Source organism: Phytophthora sojae (assembly GCF_000149755.1).
Source record: "Phytophthora sojae unplaced genomic scaffold PHYSOscaffold_11, whole genome shotgun sequence".
Lineage (NCBI taxonomy): Eukaryota > Oomycota > Peronosporomycetes > Peronosporales > Peronosporaceae > Phytophthora > Phytophthora sojae.
This window is the reverse complement of record NW_009258125.1, coordinates 1,541,973-1,563,096: the sequence shown is the minus strand read 5'-3', so window position 1 is coordinate 1,563,096 and position 21,124 is coordinate 1,541,973. Positions and strand designations below refer to the sequence as shown.

The 21,124-nt window shown below is 53.5% G+C and overlaps 4 protein-coding genes across 4 annotated transcripts; 3 read left to right on the top strand and 1 right to left on the bottom strand.

The window, feature by feature from the left end:
• Nucleotides 1–6,748: 6,748 nt before the first annotated feature.
• Nucleotides 6,749–7,009, top strand: PHYSODRAFT_434799 (hypothetical protein; the record flags this gene model as incomplete). The annotated part of the gene is made up of 1 exon (XM_009538212.1): nucleotides 6,749–7,009. A coding segment is annotated over one exon (261 nt), but the record flags the coding sequence as incomplete, so codon positions are not given.
• Nucleotides 7,010–8,199: 1,190 nt separating this feature from the next.
• On the top strand, nucleotides 8,200–8,952 carry PHYSODRAFT_417818 (hypothetical protein; the record flags this gene model as incomplete). The annotated part of the gene is made up of 1 exon (XM_009538211.1): nucleotides 8,200–8,952. A coding segment is annotated over one exon (753 nt), but the record flags the coding sequence as incomplete, so codon positions are not given.
• Nucleotides 8,953–17,083: 8,131 nt separating this feature from the next.
• Nucleotides 17,084–18,720, bottom strand: PHYSODRAFT_348124 (hypothetical protein; the record flags this gene model as incomplete). The annotated part of the gene is made up of 1 exon (XM_009538210.1): nucleotides 17,084–18,720. The coding sequence occupies one exon, from the start codon at nucleotides 18,718–18,720 to the stop codon at nucleotides 17,227–17,229; it is 1,494 nt and encodes a 497-aa protein (XP_009536505.1). The 3' UTR covers nucleotides 17,084–17,226.
• Nucleotides 18,721–20,338: 1,618 nt separating this feature from the next.
• PHYSODRAFT_382462 (hypothetical protein) lies at nucleotides 20,339–21,124 on the top strand (the record flags this gene model as incomplete). The annotated part of the gene is made up of 1 exon (XM_009538209.1): nucleotides 20,339–21,124. A coding segment is annotated over one exon (786 nt), but the record flags the coding sequence as incomplete, so codon positions are not given.

Below are 21,124 nucleotides of genomic sequence, written 5' to 3'. Positions count from 1 at the left end.
ACAATTGCTGTTTCAGCTGGTCCCACGTCGGGAAGGCCACCTCGACCGACGTCCCGGACGTTAGTGCCACTCTCTCGCTCGCCCGCCGAGCTTCGAGATAGCTAGTGCCACGCGCTGCGACTCCGTCCGGAGTAGAGCTGAGCTCATAGCCATCTCAACCTCACGGGTCCAAAGCATCAAGCTTTCACCCTCCTTTCCTTCGAAGGTCTTCACGCTCAACATGAGCGGCTTGGGTCTTGTTCCCGCGTCGGACGACGAAGGGGGCGCTTGGGGCGCCGCGGCAGTCGCCATCCTCTGCTGGAGGTGCTCTAGCAGAGCATTCTCGTAGCTTGAAAACGCCTCGAGACGCGCGTTCACCGCGTCGGGGCCTTGCTGCGTAAGTTGCGTCACGCCCTCCGGGCCCAGCAAGGACACAAGCTTTTTAAGCGCATCCTGCTGGTTCGGGGGCAAGTGAGCGAAGTGCTCCATTCTCCACAGAGGGTCAGTCTATACAGACTCAGGTGTCGGATTGACTACAAGTGCTACCAAGTGCAGCGGGGCTGCCGTAGCTTTGCGTCAGAGGAAGCTTAACAGACTCGCAGAGTCTCAACTTAAGATCGCCCGTTCTAATACCAGAACGTACGAGTCCGTACACCCTACGGACTCCAAGAGTCAACCCTAGACTCTTCAGTGTAAATCTCAAACTGAATGTATTTCCCTTTATTGCGGCCAAGCCGCCTACGGTGTAATAAATGTATCCGGTTCACTATCTAGCACAGTGAACCCTAGTCATATGCATAATCAGTGGCTCTAAAGCCATGTACTGATTCTCCTACTGGTTTAGGTTAGACAGTGTGTACCCACTTCATAACCCTTCGGGTAACTATCGTGTAACCCCGTTACATGTCGTACTCATACTCGTCGGACTGTTCAATCGGGACGTCGTGCTGAGCGTCGTGTTTAACATGGCCGGTTCCTCGTTCTCGTCCGTCGTCAGTACACCCGGCTCGATCCACGGTTCGTAGCAATTTGCCCAACACCGAATCACGCCCGATATCGTCCACCAAACACTCCACGCAGCTTCAATCCACTCACGACTTCCGGCTCAAGCTCAAACAAGCCCCTGATAAATGACCACCATGTAACGGGGTCCTGCTAACGCCAGCTCGCCAGCGGATCATCGCTCGTAGTGCGTCCTCGCCAAGGTCCGTTGTGGTAAGGATAGTGTTGGCACTTGCAATTTCACAGTTAATATCCGTGAAATTTAAATCAGGGTTATTAACTGTTAATAACCGTGCTCTTCCGATTTTCACATTTATCTATGTACGTCATGGACCAATTCCCGAGTCTCTTCGCCTTACAGACTAATTTCGCCGTCTAGCGCACCGGGGTGGGGGGGGGGGGAATTTCGAGCGGCCGCGGCCCACTGCTCGGCCTCTCAGCTCTATCGTCCAGAAGAAGGCACCCAGACAGCATATGCAGGAGGAGATTAACGGCCTGGTGATATCCATCGCGTCGAACGCCAAGCAGGTAGCGTTGCTCAAGTACGCCGGGCCAAGCAACTGGCAGCAGCAGCCGCAGAAGGCGAAGAAGTAGCAGCGACAGTAGGGCGGCGGGAGTGCCAAGGAATTCAAGTTCACCATGAACAGCTCGTGGGTCTTCACGCACGTCCACCCAGTCCAAGATCGAGGGATACAGCAAGAAGAAGGAGGCTGACCAAGAAAGAGAATGGGTGAATTCAAGACCCCATATGCAGAAATGGACGCGATGAAGGTGCAATGTACTGTCCGCATTTTAACATTACGGGGGCTATATAATTAGGTACTGAGTATGTGACTTCGTGTCCTCTAGATGACGCTAATGTAGCGCTAGCCTCCACCTTGAGTTTGTGGTGGTCTTAGAGGAAGACGCCGCCGCCCCTTTCGAGCACGCCGACGATGATGAACACGATGAGGCCCGGCAGGAACGTCTTGGGGAGCGTGAGAGCGCTCGAGAACGAGTCCGGCGCAACGGAGCTTGGCCTCGACCGCCTCCTGCACCCAGTAGGTCGGCAGCACCACATCCGTTGGCAGTGGCGGCCGCATGAGATCGCTCATGGAGGCGTAGTTCGCAGTGGTTGAGGCGGACAGCGCGTACGAGATCTGCAACCGCTTGCGCGCGCTCATGGTCCGGCCCGTGCCCGACGCGAGGTCCACGAACATATCGTACGCGTTGAAGTAGCTAAAGACCAGGTTGCCGTCCGAGTCGTATATGGTGTGGGTCGTGCCGTCGCTTTTGGCCATCTTCACGTCCTCCAGCAACGACGAGTCTCTATAGACGAAGAACGGGCCGAACATGTACGACAGGAAGCCCGAGACGAAGCTCGGCTGGAGCAGGCCGTTCACGAGGATGACCGAGCCGATCGTGGCGTGCTCGTCCGAGTACGCGTAGACGTCGATCGCGGTGCCGAACCGGTGCAGCAACTCATCGTCGATGTCCGCTTCCGTGCTCAAGCTTGCGATGGAGGTGGAGATCTCGGCCGAGCCCAAGTACTAGGCGAAGCCGGCGATGGTGGTGTGCTTGGCCACGCCGTTGATGGTCACACCGAGGGCTTGATGCCGGCTCTCGATTGCGAAGAGGACGAAGGATAGCATGAACAACAATAGTATAAAATCTGTTATTAAAGAGCAATATCGAAAATATATTATCTTGTTTCCCATGTTACCGCTCTGCGTACTTGAGAAGCTGGAGGGGTTCGAAACATATTCTGAGCTGGCGCTGCAGCTTCTTGCACGACTTCACCCGCTTCCTTTTCTTCGCACTCAGAGGTAATAGCAGTTACCGCCGCCCGGTGGTGGTTGCTAGCGACATTTTCATCTTCTTCGTCTTCGCTCTCATCGCTGATGTTGCTGTCGTCGTATGCATCTGGATAGAGCTGGTATAGGATATGGTTCACTTCGGATTTTCGCGCAATATTCGTATAAACGAACACAAGCTTGTTCACACGCTCAGGCGTGAGGCGATTTCGCAGCTTCGTGTGGATAAATCCGTGGATACTCCAACTACGCTCGCTCGACGCCGACGACGTTGGGATATACAACAGCAACTTTGCGAACTCCTGCACCAACGCGTAGGTGTTCGAGGTTTCTAGCGACCACCATGCGATCGGGCTGTAGGCGTTGTTATCTTCACGCGATTTACCTGTCCACGCAGACTTCATGAGGACAAAGTCTTGCAGCTGCTTGTGAAATTTCTCCGCCAACTCTGTCGGTACCAATTGCAAGTCCTGGGCAAGTTGCGCGGCATCGTTAATCAGTGCCTTGACCTCCAGATCGTTCGGATCGTACATGTCTTGGTCTGGTCAAGCAGGTATGCAATTTTCACCGTCAGCGTGCATATTTTTCCTCGTCGGGCATTTATCAGCCCGAGCACCTCCGCTTGTAGCAACACGCTACAATCATCAAGGGGCTCGGTGTAGACTGGATGTTTGCATAGCCAACTAAACTGGTGATACACCAACGACAAGCTGCAGGCGTCGCGCTCAAACGCAGCGAGGCACTTGTTGACTGGCTGGATGAGCTCATCCAGCCAGTCAACAAGTGCCTCGCTCACCACAACGGCAGTTTTTTTGCCAGAAATCGTCATCGCGAAAAATAACGAGTGCCTCGTCTAGTGATGCTCCCTTGTAGTTCTTAAGCAGCGCCGTGTCCGAGAAAATAGCTGCAATGATGTCTTTGTTGTGAAAGACGTTCGCGACGCATTTTTCATGTGTATACCACCGCGTTGGCACTGGTAGCGAGAGGCGCCGCCGTTTTTCCCCTTTCTTTCGAAGCGCTTTTTGCAGATCGCGAAATCTTGACCACAAGCCCCGATGATCCTTGAAAAACCGAACCAGTTGTTTTGCACGGTCAAGCACATCCTTGAAAATATCCAGATTGAAAATATCTTTCATCAGAAGATTCATGCCGTGCGCAGTACAGCCCGTACATACAAGTCCGACGCGCTGTTTTCTTACGAGTCGCCACGCCTTCTTCATGTTGGCAGCGTTGTCCGTCACTACTGAAGTGACTTTGCCTGAACCAATTACAGACTCGAACTCCAAAATGGTTGACCAAATTGTACCAGCGATATACTCTGCCGTATGAGCTTCAGCTTTTGAGTTGTTCAACTTCCAAAATAAAGGTGGGGTCCGAGGGTTCACAAAAACAAAGTTGATAATGCTATCCCCATTTGTGTTGGACCACCCATCCGTAATGAGGCCAAGTTCGTCACGCCACTCTCCGTTATTCTCAAAATCAACTGAGTCTTCTCGCGGTCGTAAAGGACGTCCAGCAAACGCCCCGAAATTTGACGTCGAGAAGGCAATTCATAGTCAAACATAGCTTGGAAAAGAGGCTCCTCCACAACACGAAAAAGGGATCCCAGTCGAAATAAGCCCAATTGCAACCCGCAAATAATTCTCTTCTTTGATTTCTTGGGCCGACTTCTTTGGTGTGGGTTGTGACGATGGTGATGGCCGCGGGGTCTTGCGCGGGCGAGATGAGCCGCTACTCCGTGGTGAATTCGTACCAAAAAGTCGCTTCGTCAATGTTGGCGTTCTTGGGCCCCGAGGCTTCGAAGGGGTTGTCAGCTTCGCCGCTTGCTTGTGTCGGAGGTCCGCTTCGTGGCGCCGCCACCGTTCCTTCGTCTCCTCGCCGATCTTGTCGCACTTGATCGTATGCTGCACCAGTTTCGCGACGGCTGCGCGTTCGGCACCACCATTTCGCAACCCAAGCACATGGCATCAGGATGGGGTTTTACACCCTTAATTCTGGGTGCGTGCGCACGAAACAAAGCCCAAATTTTGTGTTTCGGCGGAGCCATTGCGCCCTCCTTGCTGATGTTCACAGGTGTTTGCGGGACACACCACGGCTTTGGAGCAGTACGCACGAGGGTCTACGGTAACGGAGTCTGGAGGTTGGACACGTCAGAGTCGAGGACAGACGGTCAGTCGTTCAGGCGCCGAGAAGGTCGCGCCATGCACACCAGCAGCAGCAAGTTCACAAGGTAGTTGCAGTCGTTGAGGGGCACTGCCAGTTGCGTCGAGGAGCTCGCTGCCAACGACGAGTGCAGGTCGCGCGTCGTAGGTCCTACGCGCGTCGGCAAAGGCACCAGTTCGGCCAAGCAAGGGCCGGAGCAGGCTCTGGGGGGATCTAAGTGTGAAGCCTCTAGATTCCGAAGGGGGAGCGGGGAAGACCGCCAAACTTCAATACCTCCCCTCTGTATTGCCCAACTTCGATATTCACAGTGAACATCAGCTGTGAATTACGTGTGAACATTCTTTTTAACTGAATGTAACCGTTAATAACTGGTAATTAAACGTGAATTGCCAACCCTAGGTAAGGATCTCGATACTGCAACGCGTTATCAGTCTGTTGGCTGGCGCTGACACGCAGGTCTTCGCCCGCCTCACCCCGCACTCATGCACGTTCTGGTCTGTTGGTGTCTCCGCCATAGCGTCGTCACTAGCCGCACTTCACTCGTCGATTCGTCAGCTGGGCTGTTGACAACATCTCGCCCGCCTCACCCACTCGTCAGTCGTTCGTTGTCGGCGACAACCCGCGAAGGTCGCCCCTTGCTCAGTCGTCTGCGAAGGTCGTCACTCCTCACTCGTCTCTCATCGTCACCGGCTGCTCGTGCTCGCCAGTACTCGTCTTCTCGTCGTCTGTGGCCCGCGAGGTAGGTTCTTCACTGAGCGGTCTCAAGCTGACTGCGCTCTCTAGCACGTGCATCCACCCACTCACCGCTCTCCGTCTTGGATCGCGTCTTCTCGTTCGCGTCCAGGCGACTACTGGTGCCCAAGAGCGGCCCTCGTACATCGCTACCGCCCGCTCCCTCGATTGTCGTCCCCTCCGTGCTGCAGATCTCGTCGTCCTGCTCGCTCGCTGTTTCTCGCTGATCTCATCACCCGGTACAGAGTACCATACCTGTTACACAACGATTCGGTTGGCGCCGTGCTGGCTACTGCGGATGCTTGGGTAAACGCTATTGCCAACACGATGGCATGGCGAAATTTCATGAGGGAAGCGAGCCGCTGAGTGCGTTGTTGTACGAAGCTGGTGGAATCGGAAATGAAAGCATGGCGTCGTTTACTGCTGCCGGCCAAAGCGCGAGATCAATAGAGCCTCCTCTTCTAACGTGTGTTCGGTCTTCGTTTCACCTTCTGTACTGTGCTACGTGGTCCAGCCAGTGTTGGACCCGAGGTTGAATTTGCCGAATCTCGCTGCCTGTACTGTAGCCATGAGATCGCAGAAGAAATCGCAGCCAAGTCCGTTGGTTTGGTTGCTTCTTGTCGGTGCAATACATGTACAAAACCATGTTGCGACCACGACTAGAACAACTGTACCCAATTCATGGTGCATATAAGTGTTCTTATAGAGAGACCCATTCAGGATCTCTCTATAAGCACATCCAGGACAGGGTCGAGTGTCGACCCCCGGAACTTAAGCTTACTCTGATGCTGCGTGCGGCCTTGACCTTGCGCGCGCCGGCGCGCAGCTTCGCTGCAGCGAAGCTGACTCCTCGCCCCCCCTCTCCTCACCCGCTTCAAGCCGCAGCACAAGACGAACCAAGTGCGCCACAATTCCAGCAGCTCCGGAAGCTCCGACTCCGGCGACCACGTGGTCTTGGGCCTCATCTCCGCCAACGTCTTAGTTACCGTGGGCTGGATGAGGGCGCAGTCGTCCACCGACCGTCGGGCGCAGATGAAGCTCATGCTCACGCACTTCACCACGTCCACGGCCCATCTCCGTACTACACGCTGCTCACAGCCATGTTCAGCCAGATGTCGCTGGGCCACTTGGGCGCCAACATGCTGGGGCTCTACTTCTTCGGGCGGCAGATCGCCGAGGTGCTGGGCCCCCGCCGGTTCCTCTATCTGTACCTGGTCGGGGGCGTGCTGTCGTCCGCGGCGGCCGTGCTGGAGCAGCAAAAGTCCGGCCGCCTGACGTTCAACCTGGGCGCCAGTGGGGCGGTGAACGCCATCACGGCCATGAGCGTGCTGCTGTTCCCGCCCTTTTTTCGCTGGGGACGTCCACAAATCTGTGGTAATACTCGTACAACTCGCACCAACATCCTCTAAAATGAGGCAGCGCAGGATGATCTTCCGAGCCAGGTTTTTCTCCACCTTCCAGCGCTGGATTGCGTGGCTTCGGACTGTCTGGCGGCAAGGTACCTTGTAGGACGGCTGTAATGTTGCGCAGAAAGCGATGAACTTGGGCTGCTCGACGGCCAAAAATGGCTGAGCGTTCGACACGACCCAGTCAACCAGAGCTTGATCGGCGTCGGCTTTGCTGAAGTCACTTGTTTCACCATACGTTCGAAGCCATGGTAGAATAGATCCGTCTGCCTTGATGTGCTTGCATCCGTACCACCGCCGTACTCGTCTCCGTGGTATTGCTTGAGATGGTTACGCATTGTTGTGTGAGCCGTCGAGTTCCAGACCTGTGTTTTGCCCTCACGCTCGCAGCACTTGCAGGAGTATCTGCCATTACCAAACTCTTTGATAAATGGCCAGATGTCGGAACGCTTGCGTGACCTCAGCTCACTGGAGGTAGTGGATCTTTCTACAGCGTTGTTGTGGCCTTCATCATCAGCATCATGGATATCTTCGTCGTCAACGAGAGTGTCGCCTTGCGCGTCTGCCATCCTCGCAACGAAGCAACTCAGGGGAGGGGCTCCAGCTATAGTGGCGCCGGGTATAAGAGAAAATCGACTATTAGAGCGTTTCTGCGATATCCCAAATTCTGACTATAGTAAAAGCAAGTCAAACCGGCTATTAGACTGTAAGAGTGTAAGAGAGCTTCCCCACCAAACCAAAACCACACATTGTAAGAAGAGTGGGGGACACGTGGCTCACTTTTAAACACGATCAAGAGCGCAATAATGGTCTCGTCACGTCAGCACCTCACTATCTACGAAAAGAACGAGCTCCGCCGGTATCATCAGGCGCACCCCAGTCTCAAGCACGTCGATCTCCAGCAGTGGGTCGCCGTACGCCTCAACAAAAGGATTGGCCTGTCGACAGTGGGTAAAATTGTCAGCCAGCCACTTGACTGCACTCCCAATGGGAACCTTAAAAAGAAACGCAAGTCGCACCATGCGTCTATTGAAGACAAGCTGATGGAGTTCGTGCATGCTCAAGAATCCAAGGGTCTCCTCTCGGACGAGGTGCTACGAACAAAGGCAAATGAACTCGTCGGAGAGGGGACAATTTCCCTTTCGTGGATTCAACGGTTCAAGTTTCGTCATCGTGTGACGCTACACAAGATGCATGGGGAGGCTGGATCGGTTGACACGGCGGACCTCGGCCAGCAACGCGCAGAGTTAATGGAGCTACTCGACGAATACAACCCCCAAGATATTTTCAATATCGACGAGACAGCTCTGTTTTACCGTATGCTACCAAGTCAAACGCTAGCGACCAAGTCCGTTGCAGGCAAAAAGAAGGACAAGACTCGAATTAGTATCGGACTATGCTGCAACTTGGCAGGTACTGAAAGATTGGAGCCCATCGTGATCAATCGAGCTGCGAAACCTCGCTGCTTCAAAGGTGTCAACGTTGGTGCGATCCCTATGGACTATTTTTCGAACCAAAAAGCATGGATGACATCTGAAGTGTTTTTGAAGTGGGTGCGGGCGCTAAATCTCAATATGCATGGACGCAGAATACTTTTGGTGCTCGACAACGCTGCCGGTCATGTTGACATTGAACTGAACAATGTGTGCATCCATTTCCTACCAAAAAATACTACGTCGCACCTGCAACCAATGGACGCCGGCATTATTCGAAACTTCAAGCTGAAGTACAAGAAGTTATTTGTGCAGTGGGTGCTTGAGCAGACCGGTCCACAGAAGCGGTTCGATTTGTTGACGGCAATAAAATTTGTCGTGGACGCATGGAACGCGGTTTCGGATGCGACAATTCGACACTGCTGGCGGCATACTAGGATTGTGTCAGGAAGCATGAGCGCTAGGATTGAGCGCGACAGTGAGCCGATGACAAGAGAAACGGAGCTGGAAGATCTAGAAGCGCTGATATCTAGATTCGATCTATTGGATCCATTGAGTGCGGTACGCTACGTTGACGTTGAAGATGCTGTTGACGATAGCCGACACAGCGACGACGCAAGCGAGCAAGTTTCAAGTGACAGTGAGAGTGATTGTGGTGGTGAGGAGGAACGACCGTTTTCGCACAGCGAGGCACTAGAAGCAGCTCAAAAGCTTCAGGTCTACATGTTTGCTCACGGATTACAGGACACCAGTGTACAGAACGTTGTCAATGCGACGAGGAGAATGGCGATTATCTCTAAGCGCCAGACGTCGATCACCTCGTACTTCCATGCTTTATAGTAGTTTGAATGTTCAATGATAGGTTCCCTCTTATAACAGCAAAACTCTATAAGAGAGCTTGTGAAGTTGATGGCCAAACACCTCCACTATTACCGGAGTTCTCTGTAGAGTGTTCAGGCTCAAGGCCAGATTATGTATCCGGATCCGGATAAGCACTTCGACCCGACTCGATCGAATCGATTCGATTCAAATCGACTGGGTATCGACTCGCGTTTTAATGATATACCTGTTATAACTAGTTTAATGCCAATGTATCGGAAAACCAAATCTCGCAGGTCTTAAGCCTGTTCGATTTGTATTTGATCGAGTCGGATTCAGACGATTCGATCGATTTGAGGAACGTGTCGACTTGAGATCGTGCAAATCCGATTGAATTGCGATACCCAATCGTAACGATAAAGTTTTTAGCATCACAGTATCTTGATGGTTATTAAATAGGACATGTTTGTCTGCAGTGTATTGGACGAAGCCCCTTTATGGCGAGCATGCTTGCAGCGTTTTCGGCGTCCCTGGCGTTACTTGTTTTTGCTTTGAAGGACCTTGGAGTTTTCGGGACTCTTCCTTTCCTCGATAATGAAATGGGCTAGGGTCGGTCGCTAAACAGAGGATGTGGGTCCTGCTTCCCCGATCCGGAAAAAAGGATTGATAGTTATTTTTCATAAAAAAACTCGATGTTTGATTGGTCGAAGTATTTCTTTGGATAAAATGCCAACATCAGTGATTCGTATGAGAAAAAAAAACACGATTGGCCTTTTCTGGCGTTGGGATATTTGATTGTTGGGAAAATTCCGGAATGTGATACAAAATGAAAATTTGTGCAAAAGGCGATACAAGGATTTGTGCCAAGTGCATTTGGCCATCGAGAGCAGACAGCGCATGAATGCCATGCACGTTGCTGATGCATCAAATGTGTCGGTGTAGCACTAGGTACACGTGGCGAAGGCGGTGCCGGTGTAGGCATCGCCCTCTGGTGATAGATGTACTGTCTGAGTAGGGGGCCTTCTGCGTCGCTTGAGTGACACTGCCTGGCGTTGCATGAAGCATTCGCCGACGGCATGGATGCCTTACAGTAAGGCCTTACTCCACGTCGCCGCTGGAGGTAATAATATCGCGGCCCAAAGAAAAAAATTCTCTAAGAAATGCTACTGAACCTGAGAAGTGTGCTCTCGTTACAAATCTTGTATCACCTTTTGCACAAATTTACTTTTGCATCACATTCCGGAATTTTCCCTTGATTGTTTACCGTACTTCACAAAATAAATGCTTAGCAAAACTGCAGATTTTGGCGTGATTTTTTCGTTTAAACGAATTTCCGTAACATAAAACAGCCAAGTGAAAACTCCATGCCCAACCTATACCAGAGCGATTTCCGATGCGAATGGAACGGCACAAATCCCTAAATTGAGATGAGACTCTCAGGAAAAAGACCTTCATCACGCCAAAGTCAATCGAAAGTCTTAACGATATGAACTTGGATTTAGGAAAATGGCTGCGAGAAGACTTGTTCAAGTCGGGGCTCTTCATACATCAAACAGAACTAGCCCAGTAGCGCCTATTCCTACGTATACCCACGCAAAAGTCTTTTGTTACATCAACCGAGGGAACGCACGCAGCAGCGACGCCAGCTACTAAATCCACGTTTCTTGATGCAGCTCAAGTACTAGATCCTAGCGACCTAGAAGCATAGATAGTAAGAAGTCCACAGAGTTCTCTTCGCGTCCTTGCCCACAATGTAGGCGAGGCAATGTAGGCGAGGTCACCGGACAGGTGACCACCATGTAAATGAAAGTAATTGGTAGTTGTAGGGGGTCTGTATGTCATAACAAGAGTTCAGATGGCTATGAGGTACACGTAGGACAGATTTATCCGAATTCAATTAATGAACCAATAACCAAATTAAAGCGAACGCACCTGATGGTATAAAACGTTTTGTTGTGATATATCAGAAGAAAAAATAAAATAAAATAAAATTAAATTAAATTAAAGAAAGGGGAAATTGCAATTTGGTCAGGAGTTCGGGTTGGAATTTGCAATTCGGTCAGGTGTTTGCTAATCAGTCAGGACTTCTGAAAGTTAGACTTCACTACAACTAAATCTTCCCAGGTGCTCCGTGCGTCTTCTGTTTCGTGTCGGGTTCAGTTAGCTCGGGAGGTAGTCCTTGCGTTAACCTACACGAGCACAAATGGCAGTTGACCCTTTTGCACGACTCGCTACTGTTGGAATGCATATTTGAGACCTGGTCATGGCAGTTGAGACGAAAGCTGAGAAGCAGAGAAAAGCAGGTCGTTGTATGGGAACGGGTAGGAACCCGTGAGTGTTGGTAGGAGCTCAGGCAGTGAGCAGCTAACGCTCCATCAATTAAGTCTTCATTTTATCCTTCGTAGGCACAAGGTGCTCGGATCCGGTGCAGGTTCCATTAGGGTTATGAGCGCAAAGCACGCTGCCAGCGGCAGCTACTCGGGGATGTCGAAGCCCCTGAAGTACACGAACGAAGGGGTGCCGAAGAACTGGAGCGGCAAGGATTGGCAGACGTACAAGTGGGCCATGATGAACGTGTTCAAGGAGAACAAGCTCAAGGAGATCGCGGTCGGAGACACGACCAGGGCGATGCTCGCTACTGCGAGTGCGGAGAGGCTGGAGGCTTTCGACGCAGCGCAGCTCAAGATCATGCGCATGGTGGGTACGTCCGTGCCGCCGGACGTTCTTCAGCAGATACGCGACAAGGAGACCGGATCGGAGATGTGGCAAAGCTCTGCAACCTGTACGAGGGCAAGCAGAATGAAGCCATCAAGGCCTACACGATTCGTCGCGTGGAGAACGAGATGTGGAGCATGAAGCTGACGCCTGGAGGAGACACGAACCTCCATCTTTGCAGGATGTTCAACCTCAAGACCGAGTTGGCGCACTTGCAGCATGTTATTGCCGATAATACAATGGTGGATATGCTGCTTGAGACTTTGCCGGACCAGATTGAGTTTGAGCGGTTGAAGTCTTCCATTTACTACGGCGCGGACCCGAGCGTGTACACACCGAAGCGGGTTCGAGAATTGATTCTTGCTGCGGCCGCTCGACAGAAAGAGTTCAGAGGCAAGCGTAGTGAGAAGGGGCCATGGTGGGCAACGAGATGGAAGTGGCAAAGGAGGTCAGCAAAGCAGGACTAGTGGGTCAAAGAAGACGCGGCTATGTTATGTCTGCGGGAGTGATAAACACCTCAAGGCAAATTGCCCGGAGAGGACAAAGAAGCAAAGCGGTGCTGATGACTTTGAGCAGAAGCGAAAACCGCGGGGAAATTGTACCCTGCGCCAGGAGAGCGGTGTTTCATCGAGTCCGACGCAGGATGATGCGGATCCTGGAGTTGTGACGGGGTTAGTGGCGGAGGAGCAGCCAGAGATGCACGAGGAGCTACGAAATGCACATGACGAGCACGTAGAACCACATGGTGAGGAGGAACTACTTAGTGATCACGGTGCAGAAGGTACTGAGGTACTACTGGAGGACAGTGATCAAGGTGCTGCGGACTACGGCAGTGGGTGGTGGTTCTCCGACACTGCGTCAAACTCACATGTGACGGGGAATCGCTCGGACTTTGTGTCGTTCACGGCTGACACGGCGGGCATACGGACTGTCCGTGGAGTGACTCCAACTATTGCTTCACGCATTGCGGGCGTAGGAACGGTGGCATTGGCCACAGAAGTCGGTGGTGAACAAGTTGTAATGTTTCTGGACGATGTGTTTTTCATCCCTGGAGCTGAGTATGGACTGTTTTCACCGGGACTGGCGTACGCTCAAGCATTTGAGTTTGACTATGACATTGCAACTCGAAGCTTCGTCGTCATAAGAGAGGGGAGAGCAGTGGCTGTCGCTACTCCGCAGGAATCTACTTGGGGGTTCCAGGTGATTGGCCCTGGTGAGCGAGAGCAATTCACCCCTCAGGATCGTGCTCTGTGCAACTACACTGCTGCAGAGGGAGTCGGCTCACTGGCACTTTGGCACGAGCGTCTGTGCCACACTTGTCCACAATATTTGAAGACCATGGTGGACAAAGGTCTAGTGCGTGGGATGCTGCTGACTCAGCGGAAAGAGGACACATGCGATGCATGTCATCTGGGCAAACAGAAGAGGAAGACGTACAGGAAGAATTTGGATCGGGCAACCAAGGAGCCGAACCAGGTTGTGTACGCTGACCTCCTAATCCCCAGTAAAGACTGCGGTACACGGTATGAGGCCGTGCTGATCATTATGGACGGATACTCTCGCTTCGTCACGGTACACCTGCTTAGTGACAAGCAAAGTCCTGTGATCAACAGACTCATGGAGTATGTTCTCTGGGTCGAGCGGCAGGCGGGTCGTAATGTCAGGGGTGCGTTGTACAAAGTGCAGCAAGTGCTGACGGATAAGGGCCACGTGTACATAAGCCAGTGCACCAAACTTCCGGATATGGTGCACGTCCGGCTGAATCCCAAACTCCCCCCGGTGTCTCCTCAGCGGAAGAAGCACCACAATAACGCTAGAATTAGCTTTGTGCTCGGGTATGCAGAAGACGTGATCGGATGTAAGGTCTATTTTCCTGACGAGCACACTGCTAAGTTTGTTCCTGATCTGAGAGTGGCTAAGGACGTCATGTACCGTGATCGCTACGAAGTGGACGTGGATGACGAGGACTTGGAGTCGCTGCACTTCGTCAGACGCACGGTGACCGACGCCAGTGACACCGACGGAAGTGATATTGATGATGCCGATCAGGCTTCAAATACGAACATGGCTACACGGGCGAGTACAGTAGTGGCGGGACTAGAGCAAAGCGGTGAAATGCAGTCTACTTTTGAGGACGCCGTTAACGAGAATGTTATTCTCGAGGCGGGAGATGAAAGCCAAGCTATTGTTGATGGAGAGTCAGTGAATGAAGAGCAGCAGGACAACAGTGGTGGTACCGACGAGACTGGCGGCACTGGCGAGCGCCTCGATGGAGGCAAGTGTGGAATTCGTACGCTTGCGACTCCTGCGAACGATGATGAGAAAGTCACTGACAGCGGTGAGGACGCTGCTGAAGAAGACGACGGTGCTGCTGGGGGTGACGACGCCGTGTCGGTAACCGGAACGTGTGGGTCATCGCTGGTAGGAGGAGCGCATAGTGATGCTGAGGAAGAGGAAGATGATGAAATTCTCAATGGTGACGATGTTACTGTGGCAAGTGTCTCAGCTCCGGACGAGCACGAGGGAGATGCAAACCTGTCGCGCACTCAGTCACTGCAAGAGGACTTCGGTGAGACCGAATCGGTCAAGAGGGTGCATTCGAGTGGTCATGCAGCGGCTGGCGAGATTATTGACGCTAGTGTGATGTTCCCACCGACCCTGCCGATGAATATCGGGAAGCGGTCGCATCGTGACGAAACTCCGTCGGAAGAGGTGCGCGTCGAGCGAGATGCAGCAAAGACAGATGTGAAGAAGACACGCACCGGTCTTCGCGAGTACGACGAGCATCGCCGTCCCAGCTACTTGAAGGACTATGTGATGAACGCTGCGCTCAATACCTCGCGTACTCTGGACAAGAATGGACGACCCATAAGAGCAAGTAATGTGAAGATTCCTCGGAACCACCGTGAGATGATGCGTTCTAAGTGGCGAGAGTTCTTTCTGATGGGCGAAATGGAGGAGATTGCAGCGCTGAAAGCCAAAGGTATTATCATGGAGATTCCTGGCGAAGAGATGCCTGAGGATGCACTGCTGGTGAATACGATGTGGGTGTATGACTTGAAGACGGACCACCAAGGATATGTGATCCGCTTCAAGGCTCGCATTGTTGCACTGGGCAATTACCAGCGACCCGGGATTGACTTTCGTGAGACGTTCGCCCCCGTTGCTAGGTTGTCGTCGTTCCGACTGCTGCTGGCGATAGCAGCGGAGCTGGGACTGAGTGTGTTTGGTGGAGATATAAACACCGCATACTTGAATGCTCGTCTGAGTATTCGGCAGTACCTACGATCGATCGATGGCTATCCCTGCAAAGTGAATGGGCATGTGTACGTGGTACGGAAAGTATTGTATGGACTGCGGCAGTCAGGTCACGAGTGGAATACGGAACTGAACCAGTGGTTTCTGGATCACAGGTACCTGCGATCTCTGACGGAGCCGTGTCTGTACTATCGTTTCGAGGGTGAGACGATTGCGTACGTGCTAGTCTACGTCGACGATATTCTCGTAGCGACAAACGACGAGCCGTACAAGGAGCGCTTGTTCAAGGAACTGAACGAAACGTATGGGATCAAGGACCAAGGGCAGCTGGCGCAGTACTTGGGCGTTGAGGTCGAGCAGACCACGGAGCGGATTACGATTCGACAGGAGAAGTACGCAAATTAGATTTTGAATAAGTTGGCTACAATGAGGCTCATGCTGTTGGGAATCCCATGGAAGTGAATGTGCGCCTGGCACCGAGCAGTGATGAAGTGGTGGCGGATACAAGCTTCCCTTACCGTGAGGCAGTCGGGATGCTCATGTACTTGGCCACCAGTACGAGACCGGATTTGGCTTTTGCGGTAGGACAGCTGAGTCGCTTGGTTGCAAAGCCGACCACAAAGCGTGTGGGCACTTTGAAGCGGGTGCTGAGATATCTAGCTGGCACACGCAACTATGGGATCACCTACTCGAGAGGGCAGATAGTTTCGAGTGAAGTGGTGCTGGAAGGATATTGCGATAGTGATTGGGCAAATGATCCTGAGCAACGGAAGAGCACTACGGGGTTTGTGTTTACCCTAGCTGGCGGTGCCATTGCGTGGATGTCACGACGACAATCGATCATTGCCTTGTCCACGGCAGAGGCCGAGTATGTAGCGGCTTGTGAAGCAAGTATGGAGGCGGTTGCAGAGAGTAATATCTTGCAGGAGATCCTGCCTCATCACACTATCCGGCTACGGATTGGAGTGGATAACCAAGCAGCTCCCGTGATGGCTACAAGCCCGACCTACAGCCGCCGCACGCGGCACATTGAGCTACGTTGGCACTATGTGCGGGAGCAAGTGCAGAAAGGAGCTATTGAGCTGCACAAGGTGAAGGGTGAGCAGAACCCTGCCGACACGTTCACTAAACCTCTTGACAAGAAGAGACTCAAGGCGTTGCTGTTGCTGGCCGGTGTTGGAAGCGTGCAATAGGCGAAGAGTGCTCTTCGAGGAGGGCGTGTTGGAATGCATATCTGAGACCTGGTCATGGCAGTTGAGACGAAAGCTGAGAAGCAGAGAAAAGCAGGTCGTTGTATGGGAACGGGTAGGAACCCGTGAGTGTTGGTAGGAGCTCAGGCAGTGAGCAGCTAACGCTCCATCAATTAAGTCTTCATTTTATCCTTCGTAGGCACAAGGTGCTCGGATCCGGTGCAGGTTCCATTAGCTACATGCTAGATGCTGAACTTTCAAATGCACAGGACCCCTGTGAGGACTCACGATCAAGCACAGATCGGCCTACTGCCCGAACGTTTTGACGGCCGCCTGGTAATAGGGAGAGCAAGACCCACGGCTCTGCTTTGTGATATTATGTTTGCTAGCCGAAAGCACACGTGTAGTGGATACAGCCCAGCATAGTGTTCATTACCAAGCTGGAACGTTCTAATTTTTACATTTAGGACAGTCTAAATTCTAACTTTCAGAAGTCCTGACTGATTGGCAAACACCTGACCGAATTGTAAATTCCAAGTCAAACTCCTGACCAAATTGCAATTTCCCCTTAAAGAAAGCCTGAAGTAACGAGATTTGGCACTTCTGATAAACTTTGTTGAGATATCCCTATAAAGATGAAGTACCAGATCCCAATACCTCAGGCCTTAAACATCAAAAACTAATCCGCGATGTCCCTATCTCCCAACGGACGGATACTTCACTCGAACTCCACCGCTTACTGGCGACGACGCTCCTCGTACTCACGCAGCACCTCCTCCGCAGACTTGTTGGACGTCTCCGGCACCAGCTTGAGCGACAGCAGGAAGAAGATGGCCAGCAGCACGATGAACGGAAGATAGCTGTAGTCGTCCAGCGCGTCCGCGATGTACGGGTACGCCACGCCGACGATCAAGTTGCACAGCCAGTTGGCGCCGATGCCGATGGACGTGGCCGTGGCGCGCACCGAGTCCGGGAACAGGTCGGCCGTGATGACCCACACGAGCGGCCCCAGCGTCACGCCGAACGCGATCACGTACAGCGCCGTGAAGACGATGGACAGCGCCGGCACGTCCACGAGGAACGCCACCGTCATGAGCACGGCCATGACGAACATGCCGGCGATGCCGCACAGGATCATATTGCGGTTGCCGAAGCGCTGCGCCAGCACGCCCGTGAAGAAGGCCGGCCAGATGTTGATGAAGTTGATGATGAGCGTGCCCACGCGCGGGTCCGAGATGCCGGCGTCCTTGAAGATCGAGCTCGAGTAGTAGAACACGGCGTTGATGCCCGAGAGCTGCTGCGAGCACGACAGCAGGATGGCCGCGGCCAGCTGCAGGCGGTACTTGGGGGAGAACAGCGACTCCTTCTCAGCCGTGTTCTGGATCAGGCCCTGCTCGGCGTCCGGCTTGCTCGACGACTCCATCCACGACAGCGCCGTGTACACGTGCTCCTCGCCGTACAGACGCGCGATGACCTGCTTGGCCTCCTCGCGGCGGTTCTTCATGAGCAGCCACGCCGGACTCTCCACGCACAGCGACGGCGCCAGCACCAGGAACAGCACGGCCAGGATGACCGGGAAGGCCGCCAGGTAGCGCCAGCCCGAGCTCGTGTTGGCGAAGAAGAAGGTGATGGCCGGGAACAAGATGCCGATGGTGACCGAGATCTGCAGACCCAGGCCCAGGATGTTGCGCATGTGCGGCGGCGTCAGCTCGTTCGTGTAGGCGCCGAGCGTGCCCGTGGCCGTGCCCGACGCGATGCCGGCGATGAGGCGGCCGGCCGAGAAGGCCCAGACGTTCGACACGGACGCCTCGACGACGGCGCCCACGATCATGAAGATGCAGTTGACGAAGAGCAGCTTCTTGCGGCCCCACAGGTCGCTGAAGTGGCCGCAGAACAGAGAGCCGACCATGCCGCCGAAGATCCATGCGTTCACGGCGAACGTCCACTCGAGCTTGGAGTGGCCCGGGAACATGAGGCACGTGTCCTCGGCCACGGGCCGCGCGTTGCACTCGTCCGTGTCGTTGTACTGCGACAGGTTGGTCTGCGAGGACGACCAGCCGCTCTGGAAGGGCTGCAGCAGCGCCACCAGGATGCTCGCGTACATGATGGTGTTGGGCTTGATCTTGCGGGCCTCGGCCTTCTGGGTCTCGTCGAAGAACGGGACGTTGTCATGGCCGTTGGGGGTGGTGGCCTCGGAGTAGGCCGGGTCGGTGGCTGCTTGGGAAGGCATGGCTGAGGGCGCGTACAGTTCGCCAGTCGTGCAGGTGAAGCTGGTTGGTTGGTGTGCTTCGAAGTAAGCTTGGGTTGTCGAAATGAAAACTGAGGTACGTTGGATCGGAGGCGCGACTTGCGGCGCGGTAGATGAGGATCCCCTCCGCCCTCTCTGGTGCGGGTGTTGGCTGGTGGGCTCGATCGAACCGACATAGATGCGATCACATAACTCTGTTGACTATCGAAATGAGGACGGCACGGGTGCACTTGATTCATGGCGCGTGAGTCTTTGTGCGGTGTTGGAAACCTGTGACGCCAAGTTGTACTCTTCTTCCTGGGAATAGGATTCCCTTGGGGACACACAGATATAGTCGGGTTCGTTATCGGATAGTCTCCGACGGAGACCACCATCAAAGGCTCACTCGCCGCCAGTCTCGCGCTCCTCCCTCAACAACACATAGATGGCGCGTAGGGGCACTGGTCAACCGCAAGGTTACAATACTGTCGGTACAGTGGGATCCCCGGTTGCTTGATTCAGTTTTTACGACGCGGATCGCTGAAGATATCTGGTAGGCCTCAGATAATAGTATACCAGCTCTCCTAATTAAAATTGTATTATTCTGTTGGGTCGACGGCTGCCGTTTTCAGGAAATCTATGGCAGCCATGTTGCAAGGATGCTTCAGTTGTTGACGCATAAATCACATACATGTATTATATGTCACAATCTTTATTTTACCAGTAACAACAATATAACTTAGATGTATTAATATTTATAGTATTACTATACTCTAGAACACTGTAATTTAAAATAATATCGTATTAAAATATTTATTGCATTAATATACTTTAGAGCACTACAATTTAGAATGAGAACAACCTTTGCTCGTACAGAAACTTGTCTTTTTTTCGGTGGTGGTCCAGATTCGTCAACAGATCCAAGCACGGATCGTGCTGCACATGATTGTCAAACCAGGCAACCCAGCGATAAGTTGAGAACCTCAGCTCACGGCTCAACGTTCGATTCAATTAATACACCAAGTTATTATCCACACTTGAATGCACCCCGTGCCAAGACGCTTGCTTCCACTCAGGGCCCCTGAGTCAGGGACTGAATCAAGCGGGGGCAAGCAGCGACAGCCGGCGGTCCCACTACAGCGTCGGTTGAAGTGGGCATGGTGAGTCGCGTATCTGTGCACTGTTGAAGGAAGTGCGCAACACAGCCCCAAGATGACGCCCAAGCAGACTTTGGTGGTGGCCGAAGGCCTGTATGCCCCCAAGTGTATCGTTTCCTTTTCCAACTCGACTTGAGGCGGTGCAATTTGATGTCACAGCTTTCCAACAACGTGCAAAGACCCACGCACCGTGAATCAAGCTCACCCGCGTTCGATACAACGGAGCACACTCTGATCACAAGCTCGTGTCGGTCACTGGGACCCCACCAGTAAGCCCAATCACACACAGGGCGCTAAAGACCAAGGCCTTAGAGGGTCTTCTTGCACCACAGCCTACCGCGCTGCAAGTCGCGCTTCCAATCCAACGTACCTCAGTTTTCATTTCGACAACCCAAGCTTACTTCGAAGCACACCAACCAACCAGCTTCACCTGCACGACTGGCGAACTGTACGCGCCCTCAGCCATGCCTTCCCAAGCAGCCACCGACCCGGCCTACTCCGAGGCCACCACCCCCAACGGCCATGACAACGTCCCGTTCTTCGACGAGACCCAGAAGGCCGAGGCCCGCAAGATCAAGCCCAACACCATCATGTACGCGAGCATCCTGGTGGCGCTGCTGCAGCCCTTCCAGAGCGGCTGGTCGTCCTCGCAGACCAACCTGTCGCAGTACAACGACACGGACGAGTGCAACGCGCGGCCCGTGGCCGAGGACACGTGCCTCATGTTCCCGGGCCACTCCAAGCTCGAGTGGACGTTCGCCGTGAACGCATGGATCTTCGGCGGCATGGTCGGCTCTCTGTTCTGCGGCCACTTCAGCGACCTGTGGGGCCGCAAGAAGCTGCTCTTCGTCAACTGCATCTTCATGATCGTGGGCGCCGTCGTCGAGGCGTCCGTGTCGAACGTCTGGGCCTTCTCGGCCGGCCGCCTCATCGCCGGCATCGCGTCGGGCACGGCCACGGGCACGCTCGGCGCCTACACGAACGAGCTGACGCCGCCGCACATGCGCAACATCCTGGGCCTGGGTCTGCAGATCTCGGTCACCATCGGCATCTTGTTCCCGGCCATCACCTTCTTCTTCGCCAACACGAGCTCGGGCTGGCGCTACCTGGCGGCCTTCCCGGTCATCCTGGCCGTGCTGTTCCTGGTGCTGGCGCCGTCGCTGTGCGTGGAGAGTCCGGCGTGGCTGCTCATGAAGAACCGCCGCGAGGAGGCCAAGCAGGTCATCGCGCGTCTGTACGGCGAGGAGCAC